General features: G+C 57.0%; 1 protein-coding gene across 2 annotated transcripts; it reads right to left on the bottom strand.

The window, feature by feature from the left end:
• Window positions 1–7,087: 7,087 nt before the first annotated feature.
• Window positions 7,088–14,762, bottom strand: CNPY2 (canopy FGF signaling regulator 2). Of its 2 annotated transcripts, none has more exons than XM_030554713.1 (6): window positions 14,703–14,762; window positions 13,219–13,395; window positions 12,749–12,864; window positions 11,897–12,094; window positions 11,419–11,515; window positions 7,088–8,071 (listed from the first exon to the last, which is right to left on the bottom strand). In XM_030554713.1, the coding sequence occupies exons 2-6, from the start codon at window positions 13,316–13,318 to the stop codon at window positions 8,028–8,030; spliced, it is 555 nt and encodes a 184-aa protein (XP_030410573.1). In that variant the 5' UTR covers window positions 13,319–13,395; window positions 14,703–14,762; the 3' UTR covers window positions 7,088–8,027. The 2 variants fall into 2 exon arrangements, with proteins under 2 accessions (XP_030410573.1, XP_030410572.1); XM_030554712.1 differs by having other exon boundaries at window positions 14,642–14,745.
• Between the last annotated feature and the right edge of the window lie 1,710 nt (window positions 14,763–16,472).

Raw genomic sequence — 16,472 nt, 5'->3', positions numbered from 1 at the left:
GGCGGCGGGGACCAAGGTTGAAGGAGGCGGCCGAGGAGGGAGCGGCGCCCGGGGGTGGGGGGAGGGGTCCTCGCGACAGCGAAAGGGGCGGAGCGCGCTGGCGGCTACGGCCCGCCCGCCGGGGAGGTTATTAACATAGCCCCGCCCACTCGCGGCCGCGCCGCGCTAGCCTATTGGCCGGGGTGGTGAGATGGGCGGGGCCTAGACGAAGGTGGGCGGGGGGGCACGTAATGGCGCACGGACGGAGCCTGGGTATAGGTGGCCAAATCGAATGCCTGAAAACTCAGTGTAACCCAGCGGGCTTGCCCCCGCCCCTCCCCCACCCGGGCTGAGCGGTGGGGGGGGGGAAGGGGCAACATGGGTTCAGTTCATCCCAGAAGGGGCTGAATCATATGGTGATGCCCCCCAGCCTCGCTGTGGCACAGCCAATGACACGGTGTGGCCCCCCAGCCTCGCTGTGGCACAGCCAATGACACGGTGTGGCCTCCCAGCCTCGCTGTGGCACGGCCAATGACACGGTGTGGCCTCCCAGCCTCGCTGTGGCACAGCCAATGACACAGTGTGGCCTCCCAGCCTCGCTGTGGCACGGCCAATGACACGGGGGGGGAAGGGGCAACATGGGTTCAGTTCATCCCAGAAGGGGCTGAATCATATGCTGATGCCCCCCAGCCTCGCTGTGGCACAGCCAATGACACGGTGTGGCCTCCCAGCCTCACTGTGGCACGGCCAATGACACAGTGTCACCTCCCAGCCTCGCTGTGGCATGGCCAATGATACAACGTCACCATGGAGCCTCGCTGTGGCACGGCCAATGACACGGTGTTGCCTCACAGCCTCGCTGTGGCACGGCCAATGACTCAACGTTGCCTCGCAGCCTCGCTGTGGCACGGCCAATGACACGGTGTTGCCTCACAGCCTCGCTGTGGCACGGCCAATGACACGGTGTTGCCTCACAGCCTCGCTGTGGCACGGCCAATGACACAACATCACCTCGCAGCCTCGCTGTGGCACGGCCAATGACACAGTGTCGCCTCCCAGCCTCGCTGTGGCATGGCCAATGACACAACGCGCTTTGGGGCCTCGCTGTGGCACGGCCAATGACACGGTGTCGCCTCACAGCCTCATTGTGGAACGGCGAATGACATGGTGCCACCTCACACCTTCACTGTGGCATGGCGAATGACATGACAGTGCCTCACAACCGCACTGTGGCACGGCCAATGACATGGTGTCGCCTGGCTCTGGAACAGCGAATGACATGGCGTCACCTCACAACCTCGCTGTGGCGTGGCGAATGACATGACAGTGCCTCACAACCTCGCTGTGGCACGGCCAATGACAGAACGTCACCGTGGAGCCTCGCTGTGGCACGGCCAATGACACGGTGTTGCCTCACAGCCTCGCTGTGGCACGGCCAATGACAGAACGTCGCCTTGGAGCCTCGCTGTGCCATGGCCAAAGACACGGCATCGCCTCACAGCCTCGCTGTGGCACAGCCAATGACACGGCATCGCCTCACAGCCTCACTGTGGCACAGCCAATGACACGGCATCGCCTCACAGCCTCGCTGTGGCACAGCCAATGACACGGCATCGCCTCGGAGCCTTGCTGTGGCACGGCCAAGGCCTTGGCGTCCAGTCAGGACAAAGTATCAAGATGGCACCTCCGAGCCTTGCTGTGGTGCTGAGAAGCATAATGGCGTCATGTGAGGATGTGGTGACAAAGCATTATGGGAGTCACCGAGCCGCCACGGTGCAGCACCCCCGCGTATCACTCGACTGTGGTGCTGAAACGCCTCTCCTGTCAAAATACAAGAGATTGTGTCCCATGTTGTCACTGTGCGGTGATGTCATCACACCGCCCCTCAACCCCCTCGTGACATTTAGGGAATGTCTCACATCAGTTTGGGACTATCCCTCTCCTCCTGCAGCCCTGCACCAAGGCCCTGCAAAACTTGGAGCACACTCATTGAATCAAGGCCAAATCTGGAAAAACCCAGGACAGTGACAACACTCCTTACCGTGCTGTCTAGCGCCAGTCGCTGAGTAACCTTCAGGTAACGCTCTCCAAGGTGGCCAGTTAATCACTAGCAGTGGGGGAAACAGAACTCACAGCCTTTGTCTCTAAAAATACAGGCCCATATTTGGGGAGCAAAAGTCAGACCGGCAGTGGCTCCGTATCCCAGCAACAGGGACTTATATTGGAGTAGGCGTGCCATGTCGCATAGTCCTAAAATGCAGTCAAGAATTGCCCTTCGGCCTGTAACCGCTGGATTTTAATAGAGTGAGATAACTGGAATGGAAAATCAACCAAGATCTAAAGGTGAGAAAGAACTAAGCTTGAAGACATTGAATTCATTAAGCAGAGTTTTGTCAGGCGTCTGGTAAGGTATTAATATGGTCCTTATGTGTCAGAATCCTGCTGCCCCAACTGTGAAAGGCAGCAACAGTGCATTTCCTGCTCAGGATGTCAGGGTCATACCAGCCACTCTACAAATGTAACTGGTGCCTGTTCCTCCCTGCATCTTCAATGCCACATGTGCCTCGTTTGTGAACAGAAAGCTGCAGCCCTGCAGAGCCAATACAGCTTTGGGAGAACAGGCTGGAGTCCTCATGGTCTCCTTTCCATGCACATGACTCCTGAGTTACATGCTTGCCTGGAGAACAGAGCATGAAGCCCCAGTTCTAGGGTCCCGAGTGCAAGTTCCCATCTGAGGCTGGAAAAAATCACAGCTTGATTTTCAGCAACTCACCTGAGCTCGAAGTCATTCATGGATTCTCCGCCCCTGGACATGCAGCTGGGATTGGGGTTTACTGAGTGCATTGTCCTTAGAGGTGTGAGCACGCTGCTGGTCAGTGCTACGCTGGGCAATGCACTGAGATGACACCAAGGGCACTGCCCATATGGTCTGATACGCTACGTGTGGCAAACACATGACAGGACAGGGGGTTGGTGGGGAGGGGAAATGAGGCATAATAAATCGTTAGTCTCCTGCAGTTACAGGTCTGACTGCTGGCCTCTGCCTAGCCCAGTGCTCTCCTCTGCTGTCCCAGATCAAACCATCAGGCCATTTGGTCTGGGATTCCACTTGGTGCAACACCGCCTCACCTCTGCTGCTCCCACCGACTGCTCTCCCACTACAGCAGGACCCTTCCAAATTTCCTCTCTTGCAGGGAATGTGGGTAGCACCCTTCTGTGCAGAGGCTTTTTATTGTGCCCTCTGACTGCAGCTGAGAGCATCTGATGCTGAGGGCTTGGGAAGACAAAGGGAGAGAACTGCTCTTTCTGGGCCTACCTAGATGGTGGATGAACTGGTCTCCAACCCCTAGGACTCCATAAGGACACCCCCTGGGTTTTCCCAACACTCACTGAGTAAAGCAGGCTGATTCAATAGATGGGTGGGGCGTGGGCTTGATCCTGATGAGGGTCTGGTCCCTCTCTCACAGATTTATAGCTGGGTGTGGGGTCTAGAGAGCGAGGACTTGGTTTCTGTTCCTAACTCTGCTGTTGCCTTTGCCACTGGGTCGTCTCTCTGTGCCTCAGTTTCCTCCTCTGTATAAGAGGGATAATTCTCTGAGCTGGCGGGGATCTGTGTTCCCCCGAGACAGTGATTTCAGAGCCGGCTACTAGCACATGCTATAAGAAATGCTGGGTTCCCTGCCTCATTGGAGTTGCTGGGCTATAGGGTTAAATATTTTCAGCTACAAAGTTTTCTCTATGAATTTCTCACTCAATCCAGGGCTATTTGGGCGCAGTGGGGCAGGGAGCTCCTGAAAAAGGGAGAGGCCAAAAAAGAAGTAGGGTCACTGATCACGAGACAATGTAAGCGGGGCAGGGTGGGAGGTGATTGGCAGGCCTGGAACCTCTGTTCAGCTCCATGGGCAGAGAAAGAGCAGGCTACACGCACAAGCTGGGGGCTGGAACAACCCACTCTACTACTGGAGAAAGAACAGGAGGACTTGTGGCACCTTAGAGATTAATGAATTTATTTGAGCATAAGCTTTCGTGGGCTACAGCCCATGTCATTGGAAGCATGTAGTGGAAAATACAGTAGGAACACACACACACACACACACACAAAATATGGGTGTTACCATACACCCTATAAAGAGGGTGATCCGTTAAGGTGAGCTATTATCAGCAGGAGAGAAAAAGAACTGTTTGTGGTGGCAATGAAAATGGCCCATTTCCAGCAATTGACAAGGAGATGTAAGGAACTGTAGAGGGGGCGTGGGAATAAGCCTGGGGAAATAGTTTTACTTTGTGTAATGGCCCATCCACTCCTAGTCTTTATTCAAGCCCACTTTGATGGTGTCCAATTTGCAAATTAATTCCAAATCCAGCAGTCTCTCGTTGGAGTCTGTGGCCAATGTACATGGCAGAGGGGCATTGCTGGCACGTGATGGCATAGATCACATTGGTAGATGTGCAGGTGAACGAGCCCCTGATGGTGTGGCTGATGTGATTAGGTCCTGTAATGTACATTGGCCAAACCGGACAGTCTCTACGTAAGAGAATAAATGGACACAAATCAGACATCAAGAATTATAACATTCAAAAACCAGTCAGAGAACACTTCAATCTCCCTGGCAACTCGATCCCAGACCTAAAAGTTGCAATATTACAACAAAAACACTTCAAAAACAGACTCCAATGACTTGAGACTGCTGGATTGGAATTAATTTGCAAATTGGACACCATCAAACTAGGCTTGAATAAACACTGGGAGTGGATGGGCCATTACACAAAGTAAAACTATTTCCAAATGCTTCTCCCTGCCCACAGTTCCTTACATCTCCTTGTCAATTGCTGTAACCCACAAAAGCTTATGCTCAAATAAGTGTGTTAGTCTCTAAGGTGCCACAAGTCCTCCTGTTCTTTTTGCAGATACAGACTAACACGGCTGCTACTCTGAAATCTACTACTGGAGGTGGGTGGGGAGAGTTAAGTCTCCATGGCCCATTCAGACCTTATCCTCTCTGCCAGCCAGGGGGAGGTTTCTGTGACAGTGAGTCCTGCCCCACTAGGACCTTGGCTGAGAGCTACCAGATTGGTGCCCAAAGTTCCCATCAGCTGATCCTGATTTTAATCTCTGGTGCCCTGGCCTGATGACCTTGCAGTGAAACATGCTGCAACCTACTGTCTCCTGAGCCACATGCTGGCTCAGCAAAAGGGTTGTTTCTGGTGTGTGGAAGGGTCAATATTTGTTCATGTCTCAAATATTTGCTTAAACTTGGCAGTTAAGGCAGCAGGACAGGAGCCACTGACAAGGGACAGGCCCCTGTGGCGAGGTCACACTGTTATTCCAGGCCAGGGAGTGCTGGAAGTGCCGCTGGTAGAAGTCTTCTTCCCCCGGATCCATCAGTAAGTACAGAAAAGTGGTAGATCCCGCAATGACAGCTGATGCTATGGCAGCAAACCCGTGAGGAAAAGAGCTGGCCAGGGACCCTCGAGACCTGCTGTCAGTCCGGAGAGGGAAAAGGCTCTAAGGGGAACTGGGGTGTTTAATGAGAACACTAAGCTACTGTTTTAGGGGTGCAAAGTGCTAAGTACCCTACAGCTGCCACTGGCAAAGCCAGTCCCCTGTGATTGCAGACAGATACTTGGCCTGGGTGTGAGTCAGGCCAGCACCTCTGGAGAGCGCAGAGCTGCTTACCACCACTGCTCCTTCCGCAAGCAGGTCAAAGTGACCCGAGCTGCGGCTGCTCAGATCTAGCGCTAACTCTCAGGCAGGCAAATTTGCACAGCAGCTGCGTATGAGAGCCTTGGCCATCGTTCAAGATTAACTACACCAGAGCTCCTCCCAGGGCTCCCTCTGGAAGGACTTTTCCTGTGCTCAACCCTTCCAGGAACTGACGGCACCAGCCCGGAGGCCAGTCAGAGCTGCCCCAAATTATGGCTGGTGCTGCAGCCACAACCCCAGGCCAGCACAGTGCCCCTCGGAGCCTGTCATTCCCAGGGGCCCAAAGGGTTTGTGGTGCCCCTACTCTGGCAGGCGATTACACCACACCGAGAAGCCTATTGCTTCAAGTGATTTAAGGCAGCCACTGGCCACCACGAAAGGCCCATTGCCTGTGTGTGTGACAAAGCGGGGGGTGTCTCAGGCCCAGCAAGGAAGAGGAGGTTGTTAAACTCCTTGTGGAGCCCACACACCTCATCAGCCCAGCAAGCCAACATCAGCAGCCGAGCTGGAGCAGTGAGCGAAGGGGAGGGCACAGGGACACGGCAGCAGGAAGAGGGCCTAGGGGGGAAGGGCCCTCATTCCCCCACTACAGGAACAATGAATAAATGGAGGGTCCGGCTGGTGCAAAGGCAAAAAACAAACCAACCCCGAGCTCCTTCTGCTGAACCCTGTTCTCTTCCAGTGGAAACGAGACCAAGGGATACTTGTTACCTGCCTGGGTGGACATGACCCTGGGTGTCTGCCCCCTGGCCAGGGAAAGGTGACATGTGCCGGAGTTCCTCCATGTTCAGCACATACCCCCAGTCAGAGCTGGCCCTTTGGGGCCATTAACAGCGGCTTTCACTCAGTCACCCCCCCAGCAAGGATGGGTGGCAGGGGCGCCCCGCCCCGCCCCCCCCCGAGCCTGGGCACCAGGTGTGTGTGTGTCACTTAACAGCCATTAAAGCTGCAGAAGTCCTACACACCCGCCCACCCCATTCAGGAAACGTTCCACACAGCAGCACCTTTCCCCTGGGACTTAGCCGACGTCCCCTGCTGCACAAAGAATGCGGGTCTCAGCTCTGCCTCTTCAGCTCAAGCTGTAGACTTCTGGCTCTGGAGGGCCCCCGTTCAAGCCCTGCTGTTCCCCAAGATGGCAGCTGTTACCCATAACTAGAGCAGGAGCTGGCAGAAAATGCTGGTCCCCAGCACTGCCTAACCCTGGTACCACCCTTGCCTCGGTATTCGCTGCGTCGCCACAGGGTAGTTGAAGCTGCTAGCAGCTTCCCCTCCTAGCCCTGGCTGTCCTGGACAGGGATCCCGTGCTGGAAATTCCCATGGACCAAGCCCCAAAGGGGCTCTTCAGAACCTTCTGATCAGACTAATCCCCCCTACCCCTCATTGCACAGGGAAACAGGACCACTGTGAGCAGTTCCAGCTGCAGTGTGGCCAGAGGTTTATTCTGCTGCCCCCCGTCAGAGATCACAGCCACCTGCAGCCTAGAAAGAGGTCCTCAGGAAACAGACCTGAGGCATTTAAAAACAAGCCCTTCAAAGTCACACGACTCCCCTTGGAAAACTGGATCGCTCCACCCTGCGCGTGCAGATGTTACTAGCAGAGCGCTGACTCGGCCATGTCTTCGCCGGCTGTCATCTGAGCTCAATAACCGCTGCTCCTGCTGCTGGCAGCTGGAAGTGTCCCCTCTGGACGGATGATGGTGGAGAAGTCTCTGTGCAGTCAGAAAAGCCACAGAGAAGTGAGCTGCCCAAGGTCACAGCGAGACAGCGTCAGAGCCAGAAGAGAACCCGAGTCCTGACTCCTGCTCCTGCACTGTAGCCACTAGAGTACATTGCTGCTCAGAATAAAACCTGGGAGGTCTCACTCCAGCAGCCCGGCTAGAACTCAGAGTCCTGATGCTCTCTGAGGGGCAGCGCCAGGCATGGGCATCTCCTCTCAGAGCTGGAACAGAACCCAGGAGTCCTGGTCCCTGGCCCCCTTTCCTCTTCCCAAGAGCTGACACTCCCACCCCACGACAGTTACAGTGGAAGCTCAACCAAAATAAATAAGACAAAAAGCACCAGAGTAATCGAGACTCTGGACCCTACAGGAACATCTGTCCATCTCCTTAGGGAAGGGATGAGGGAGGAAATATCGACAGCCTAAAGGCAGATTGAAAGTCAAGCAATCTCAAGGGGGCAGGAGAAGGACAACGTCTTTCCCTCCAAAGGAAGCTTCTGTCCTGCTTTCCGCCCCAAGCGAAGACTGGGGTTTCCAAGTGACACACAGCGAGGTTCTCAGGGCAATGCTGGCGGGTAGGGGAGGAGTCCGCTACAGGGGATGTCCAGTTTGATCCAGGCCTTCGCCTTCACAGCTCATCATGGGGGATGTTCAGGGCATGGTCGCACAGATCTACGCATACAAGCACAAGCCGTTAGAACAAGGGACTTACCAGACTGGATCAGAGCTGAGGTCCAACCAATCCAGTGTCCAGCACCAGCTGCTCCAGAGAAAGGGTAAGAACCCTGCATGAGGCAGCTGTGGGACAATCTCCTCCTGACCCCCCGCCCCACCCCTTGTGAGTTAGAGGTTGGTTCATGCAGTGCAGCGGCAGAGCTCACATTCCTTACAATTTACACAATTTGATCTTGTGGCAGTGAGTTCCACCGGCTAACTGTGCCGTGTGTAAAAAGTACTTCCTTTTCTCAGCTGGGACTTTGTACCTTTCGATCTCACTCAATGCCCCTGTATTATTTACAGGATGGTCGCACCTGGAGGCCACAAAGCAAGGATCAGGTCCTGTTGTGATAGTCTTCTACACCTGCAGACAACTGGCTTTGCCCCAGAGTTTACAGTCTAAGCATTCTGCTGCCACTCCTCAAGCTGGTTCAGTTTCCAAATCAGATCTTCAGTAACATTTCTCTCCAGTTATAGGAAACAGACAGCAGCTACCACAAGCGTGTCCCTTTCGAACTGGCTTAGCAGCCTGCAGCTTCTCTGTTCCTTTTAACATGCAAGATGATTCCCATATGCTCCTCAGTCTGCATGATTCCAAACACCACAGACTGGCTCCCAGCTGCTTTGCTGACCACAGCTTTTTTAGCACCTTTCACACCAAAGCACTTAATCTACCCGGAGAAGAATTTCATCCTCACTGAAATGCAGCCACCTCTAAGGTGGGACATAGCAGCTGTTCAACACGGTACAGTATCACAGTGGCCTCGGCCTTGAAAGAAAACAGCAGCCTGTATGTGAATGAACCGGGGCGGGGGCGGTAGGTCAGTGGAAAATACTTGCCCAGTTGGGACGGGGCCAGGACATGGGCTAACATCCTGACGCTCATAAAAGGGGCCATGGGATCGACAATTTAAGATCTAGAGTTTAACTCTCATTCATTTTTCCAGAGGCAGATCATCCCTCCTAGAGGTGGAGGGCACAGGAGACCGTGGGTCTCTGCCATTTACTGGAGCACACAGTAAAGGGGCCAGCTGAACATGCAGCCCAAGAACAAGGCAGCTGCTCACACGAGGACTGAAAGCTCTGGCTACCAGCCAGAGAGCAGGGACTGGCTAGCACAGCAGCGCCCCATGGGAAGGGGGGGGGGGGAGACCCACTTCACTGCTCCCCACCCCGACCATTCACACTTTAGTTAGTGGCTAATGAAAAACGCAGCTGTTTGAAGAGAGCTGTTGAAGTCGGCCTTTGACCCAGACAGCGCAGAGGGCAGGAGCTCTCTGCTGAAGCCTGACACGTTGCTGTGGCAGGCAGCGCTATCAGGTGTGTAGGGCCAGGGAGATACGGGGATGGAGGTGTAAAGCCAGGGTCCCTTTGCGACAGCCTGGACAAGAACGAACAAAGGTCAGGCAGCACCCAGGGCCGCCATCCAAAAACAACTTAGTGGAACAGCACCCAGCAGTTGGCTGCTCCAATCCCGTCACTGCTCTTGGCAGCCAGTGAGAATCCCCGACACAAATGAGGCTGGGCTGGTTGTGGGAGGAGCTGCTTGGCCCAAGCTGGAGTTTCCCCCAAAAGCTGCAGGCGGTTAGAAAAGCCAGCGGGAAATACATCTTCTGACTTGCAGCCCTCGGTGGGAGCAGCGAGCCCACGGAGCCGGGACACTCCTGCAGAGCATTCGCCTCAGATCCCCAGCAGGTCTCTGGAGAGGGTTTGACACCCCAAGGGCAAGGAGAGGCCAGGGGATGGGAGGGCAAGTTACTGACAAGTGCGTAAGACCACGGAAGTTAGACTCAGATCCCATCAGTGGGCCAGTCACAGCTTATGTGAAACGGCTGCAGGACAGAGTGTGACCCAGCAGCTGCAGGATAAGAGAGCCAGGAGCAGCGCCTGGTGGGCAGGGCACCGCGCTGGGAATCAGGAGACCTCGGCTCTATTCCCAACCCTGCCGCTGACCTGCTGGGGGACCCTGGGCAAGTCAACCCAACTCTGTCTCAGGTTCCTCATCTGTAAAATGGGGCGAATGGCCCCGGCTGTCCTTTGTGAAGGGCTCGGAGGTTACGCACGAAGTGCGCTGGGTAACAGCTAAGTACCATTAGCTCCTTTCTTACTTTCCTTCTGGTTTATGAATAGTTTTTTGTAGTGGCTTCTCTCTAGCACTCAGCAGAGTACCTGGGGAGTTAGCCAGCGCTCTGCGACAGGAAGGTGTATCCCTGTGTTACAGATGGGTAAACCGAGGCACAGAGTGGGGAAGTGACTCAACCAAGGACTAGAGCAGAGGCAGGAATTGGAGCCACGTCTCCCGAGTCCCAGCCCAGCCCCTCGCCCAGGTGAGCAAGCCCCACTCCGCCCCACTGCTTTCAGCAGTCAGCATAGCTCAGCGGCACACTTGTTGCTTTGGCTGGTTAACAAACTCACTGGATTCCAAGAACCAGCGTAAAATGAGAGGCCGCCCAAATTACGAAAACACACATAAGGGAGGTGCCTTAAATGGATATCTCAGGGGGAAAGAACTGGCAAAGGAAGGTGCAGTTGTGGGAAAGGTGGCATGGATGCGTCCAACACCCAGCTGCCTCCCCAGGCCTCACGGGTGGGTGACTCCACGTCTCAATGAAACTTATGGACCATGATGCAGAGGGATCACTTTCCCCATCACTGGAAGGCAGCTTCCTCTGGGCTGGAGCGCAGCAGTCAGCCTGTCCCAGCGATGCTGCAGCACTGGTGCATGATGGGAAGTGGGGAACAACATTGATTGAGTACAGGGGACCAGCCATGGTATCCTGGCTAAATTCTTCCCCGTCCCTGTGCACTGCCAATGGCTTCCGCCCTGTTCAAGGGACCATCTCTCTCCTAGAGTGGTGGCTGCTGACTGGACCTGGCCTCGGCCTCCAGGCAGCCATCTAGAGACGAACGAGGCTCCGTTTGTTTAAAACCAACAAAAGGAAGTATTTCCTGACCCAACGCACAGTCAACCTGTAGAACTCCTTGCCAGAGGATGCTGTGAAGCCCAATATACCAGGCTTCAAAAAAGGTAAGTTCACAGAGGATGGGTCCATCAATGGCTATTAGGAAAACCATGATCTGAAGTGTCCCTGGCCTCTCTTTGCCAGAAGCTGGGAATGGGCGACGGGATGGGTCACTTGATGATTCCCTGTTCTGTTCATTCCCGCTGGAGCACCTGGCATTGGCCACTGTCGGCAGACAGGACACTGGGCTGGATACCACTGGTCTGACCCAGTGCGACAGTTCTTATGTTACCTGTCTGACTAGCCCCCCACCCTAAGCGGCAGTGGAGTCTCCCTTACCGGTCCGCTTGCTGCAGAGCCGATCCTTGACGTTGTCGGTCTCACGGGAGAAGAATTCAATGAGCTCATCTTCATACTCCTCGGCGATACTCTCGCACTGCAACGGGGGACAGAGAGTGTCAGAAAACCCGCACCCTGCCTCCCCTGGCACTCAGGGGTCACATGGGGCAGCAGTGACAGAGAGGAGAAACTACATTACCCCAGACACAGAAACAGCAGCCCCACCTGCCCATGGCCTGCTCTGCGGTGGCAAAGCACCGTGGTCAGGCTGTGTGTGCGTGTGGGTGTCAGCGCTCTGCAGTCCAGGAAGAAGGGTCAGAGTTAAGCCCTGAGGCGTTCCTAGTGAGAGCAGCCTGGCATCTCCCACTCATTCACTGGTGCCCAGCACCAGCAGGGAAGGGGCTACTGGTTCCCCCTTCAACTGGCGGCTGAGCTCCATCAGGGGAGCCCCACATCAGGGGAACACCTCTGCACTCACCGCAAACTTCAGGCGGGACGTCACGTCCCCGTCTATTTTGGTCCCAGAAAGGTCCATCTTGGTCCCGTCTTGGGAGATCACGCGGCCGTAGCTTTTCCGGTGGGTGGAGGGATCCACCTTCTCCCCATACTCCTTCATCTTCTCACAGACCCGCTCCAGCAGCTCCGTCAGGTGAGCTTCTGATCTGGCATAGGGCACCTGGGCAGAATCACAGCGATCCGACATGCCAGGCCAGCATTCACCTTGCCACTCACCCACGCGACGGCCGCAGCACCCGAGCTCCAACCAGGTCGTAACCATGCTTCGCAAGCATTGGCTGAGCCGCCCTGGGAGCAGCAACAGTGCTATCTGCTCTTCACACAGTGGCAAAACAACTTGGCCGAGGCCATGCAGTGAGCCAGAGGGGCAGCTCTGCACAGAACCCAGGAGTCACCGCTCCCAGTCCCACCCCCTGCCCACAAATTCTTCCGAGAACAGAAAAGTCCAGGAGCCCTGGGTGCCAGCCGCCTGCTTCATCAGCCAATGCTGCCTCTCCAGAGCAAGCGCTGCTACTATGGAGGAGCCATTCGCGGCCATCACAAACTGGCTTCATATCCCAGTGTCTCCAGAACAGGAACCCCCCTTCCGTGGCTAACAGCATCCAGTGGGTGGCTCTGACCACCTTGGAGTCTTTCAGCAGGAGGAAAATGAATTAAGTGGAATCTTCAGAACCCACTCCCTTCTCCGTCCCTCTCCCTACAACACCTGGCTCCATATCCACCCCTCCCCACTCTTAAACCTGATCCTTCAGAGACACCTGCCGCCCCAGGGCTAGAGAGCGGTACCAGGCGGGGCAAGCACAAGCCACCCTACCTCTACGACCGACTGGCTGCCGTCCGGGTTGATACGGAACGACCCCATCTGGATGGTTTTCTTGGGGTCCACCTGGGAGATCTCCCACTCCAGCTCGTCCACCAGGGCCCGACAAGCTGGAGAGGAGAGGGGACTCAGTTGCATTAGTCACACATGGTGAATCAGAGGGAGAGAAGCAAAGGGCAGTTACCCAGCCTGCCCCGTGACCATGGGCACGTCGGCAACAACAGTTCAATAGAGCACAGTCCGTCCGGGAGCAATGGGTGCAGTAACTAACAAGATGGTCTCCTTCTAGGGTCCGCCCTGTGCCCAGCCCAATGGGAGGCAGAGCCCGAGAGAGGATCTGCTGCTCTAACAATAATCTGCACTTACTTAGCGTTAACTAACCCAGTCCCTGTTTGGCTGATAGGGAAACTGAGGCCTACGGTACAAATGTTACACAGCGCCCGAGCTGGGAACGCCTCCTTTACCTCCACAATGGAGATCCTGACTACTCCAAGCAAGGACATTGCTCAGCAGGGACACCAGGATGAGGGACAGGCAGAGTGTGTGTGAAACGCAGCCATTCATCTTCCCCGCAGGCTGGCACAGTGACCTACAGCGCTTCCAGATCAGCTACGAGCGGCCTCCGCGGTCCAGCAGGCTCTCTGCAGAAACCAAAGCAAATGGCTTCTGCTACAGCGAATCCATCCCTGTTCCAACACCAGCCCCTCTAGGGGTCGTCTAGACGTGTCTAACGCTGGTGTGATTTCACTGGCACAGTTCTACCATTATAATCTCCATGCTTATGCCAGCCTGAGGGTGGCTTCCTTTGACTTAGCCAGGACGGGCCCAGCTTCAGCAGAGTAACAGAGAACTTACCGTGGGATACCGACAGCATTTAGAATCCTCACCCTACCCGGTCCTGCTCTAACCCCCTGGTAGATTTGTCCTAGGAATTGCTCTGTCCTGCCCCAATGCTGGGCCAGTGGCCCAGTCCACTCCCTGTTTCACAGCTGTTTGTCTGCTGGGCTCTGGCTGTGAGCACAAAACAGGGATTGTGTGGCGGGCCGGAGGCCAGCGTTTGGCAGTTTGTAGCTGCTCTTTGCTGGTTACTGGGATCGGCACAGCCACCCCAGGGCATTCCTACAGAACCTCCTGAGATGGAAAAAGTGCCTGCAGGTCCCCTCCACCAGCCCTGGAACCACAGCATCCCCCCAGGACAGAAGGGAACAACAGCCCATCGCCCAAGGCAATGGAGCCTGTCGGTGGCAACAGCCTTAGGGGGCAGGGGAGGGCCAGCTGACACCCTCATTTCATGGGTTTGTAACCTGTTCCCCAGTGTGCCCCACTTCCTGCCAGGGCCCCCCACACCCTGCACCCTCAGAGGTCCCCAGAGACCTCTCTAGCTCCCTATTATGCCCCAAGACAGCTGCCCAAGCCCAGGACCCCCATACATCCTACAGAGATCTCCATCTCCCCCAACGCAGATGCCCCATAGAATCCTGTTTAAAGCCCCCCCACTCCCCTAGTCAGCCCCCTCACCCATCCCCTTGGAGCACCCTAGACTCAGGCCCCCCATACACTTTATAGGGACCCCTCTCCCCTGTAGAGTCCCACACACAGGGCCCCCCATACACCTTATGGAGACCCCCCATACACCTTATAGGGATCCTCCCCCCTATAGGGCCTCGCACAGGGCTCCCCATACACTTTATAGGGCCCCCCTCTCCCCTACAGGGCCCCATACACCTTGTAGAGACCCCTCCCCTATAGGGCCCCCGCACAGGGCGCCCCCACACCTTATAGGGACCTTCTCCCCCGAAGAGCCCCCTCCAACCTTAGAGACCCCCTCTCCCCTACAGGGCCCCATACACCTTGTAGAGACCCCTCCCCCTATAGAGCCCCACACACCTTGTAGAGACCCCCTACACCGTACGGAGACCGCCTATAGGGACCCCGTGCAGCCCCGCACCTGAGACCTGCCCCGGCCCCGCCGCTCCTCCGGCGGGCGCTGAGTCCGCCCGCCCCCGAGCCCCGCCCCCCCGGGGCTGCCCCGCCGCCCGCCTGCCCCGCCGCGCTCCGCCGCCGCGGCCCCGGGCCGGGGATCCGGTGAGGGCCGGGCCGGGCCGGGCCTGCGTCTCTCCGGCCCCGGCAGCGGCTGCCAGGGCCCCTCCAGCGGGGCGGGGCGGGGCGGCACAGGCACCGCCGCGGGCACCTAAGGCGGCGGCAGGACCCCGGGCGCGCAGCGAGGCCCCAGCTCGCGTGGCGTTGGGTTCCACGTGCGCAGTAGCCCGGCGGGGGGCGGGGCCTGCGCGGGGGGGCGGGGCAGGAGTCACACAGCTGGGCGGAGGGGGCGTGGCTGGTCGCAGCGGGGAGAAGGGGGCGTAGGGCATAGTGGGTGTGGTGCTGAGGAGGGGGGTCGCAGCGGGGAGGAAGGCATGGGGGGCGTGAGGCTGGGATATGGGGCTGGGGAGGGGGGTCGCAGCTGGGAGGAGGGGCGTACGGCTAGGATGTGGGGCTGGGGAGGGGGGCATAGGGCTGGGATGTGGGGCTGGGGACATGGCGTCGCAGCGGGGAGGAGGGGGCATAGGGCTGGGGAGGGGGATCACAGCTGGGAGGAGGGGGCGTAGGGTATAGTGGGTGTGGGGCTGGGGGGGTGTCGCAGCTGGGAGGAGGGCATAGGGGGTGTGGGGCTGGGGGAGGGGGTGTGGAGGTTACAGATGGGGGAGATATGGGGGCACAGCCCTGCTCTGAGGGCAGGAAGTGGGCACCTCCTGGCAGCAGCTCAGGCTGGAAGGCTGAACTCTCCTTCAGGCAAGCTTTGGGGCCTGCTCCTTGGGCTTGGCTTTGTAACGCTCCCCCACTGACTTTGGTGCAAGCCTTCCTCCCCCACAGTGTAGACATGCCCTAATTCTGTGCCCCACCTGCCCTATCCCTCGCTTTCCATGGGGAGGCTGATGAGCAAGGGGGAGCCGGCCCAGCCCCCGTGGAATGATGTGGGCCTTTCCCCAGTGCTCAGGGGGCTGACAGGTGCTGTGGGGCAGGAACGGGGGCTGTGTGTGGACAGGGACGGAGGAGACAAGAGACGGCTGGAGAGATCTACAACCAGCTCGGAGCGCAGTGAGCCTGGCCCTGCCCTCGCCAAAGATCTCACAGCACAGCACAGCCGGCAGGGAATCCTCAGGATCCCCACTGGGAAGGGTGGATTAGCCCTGCTGTATGAACAGTCCCCGTATGCACAGAAAGAGGAGGGACTTGCCCAAGGCAATGGAGCCTGTCGGTGGCAGAGCTGGAATAGGAAGCCAGCAGCCCCTGCTCTAAACACTGCACTCCTCCTCCCAGAGCCAGAGAGGGAACCCAGGAATCCTGGGTCCCCCTGCACTAACCACTAGACCCCACCCTCCCAGAGCTGAGAATTGAAAACCGGAGTCCTAGCTCCAGCACAACCCAACTCACTAGACCCCACTCCCCTCCCTGAGCCACCAACAGAACCCAGGAGTCCTGGCTCCCAGCCAATCTGCGCTAATGACTAGACTCCTTCCTTTTCCTTGGTCCCTGTTGTCTCTGCTCAATCTCCCGGATGCCCCATGGCTAGCGAGTGCTCATACAGCAGGAGAGAGGGGACTGGGAAGCCCTGGCAATGATTCTGCCCCAGCTGTGCTGGGCTTGATCATCCCAACAAGCATTTTGCCTCCTCTGCACTGGGGGGGGTGCGCGCTCCCTCCTGGGAGCCCTGGGCTAT

This window comes from Gopherus evgoodei, chromosome 3 (genome assembly GCF_007399415.2).
Source record: "Gopherus evgoodei ecotype Sinaloan lineage chromosome 3, rGopEvg1_v1.p, whole genome shotgun sequence".
NCBI lineage: Eukaryota > Metazoa > Chordata > Testudines > Testudinidae > Gopherus > Gopherus evgoodei.
This window is presented reverse-complemented; position numbering and strand designations above follow the sequence as displayed.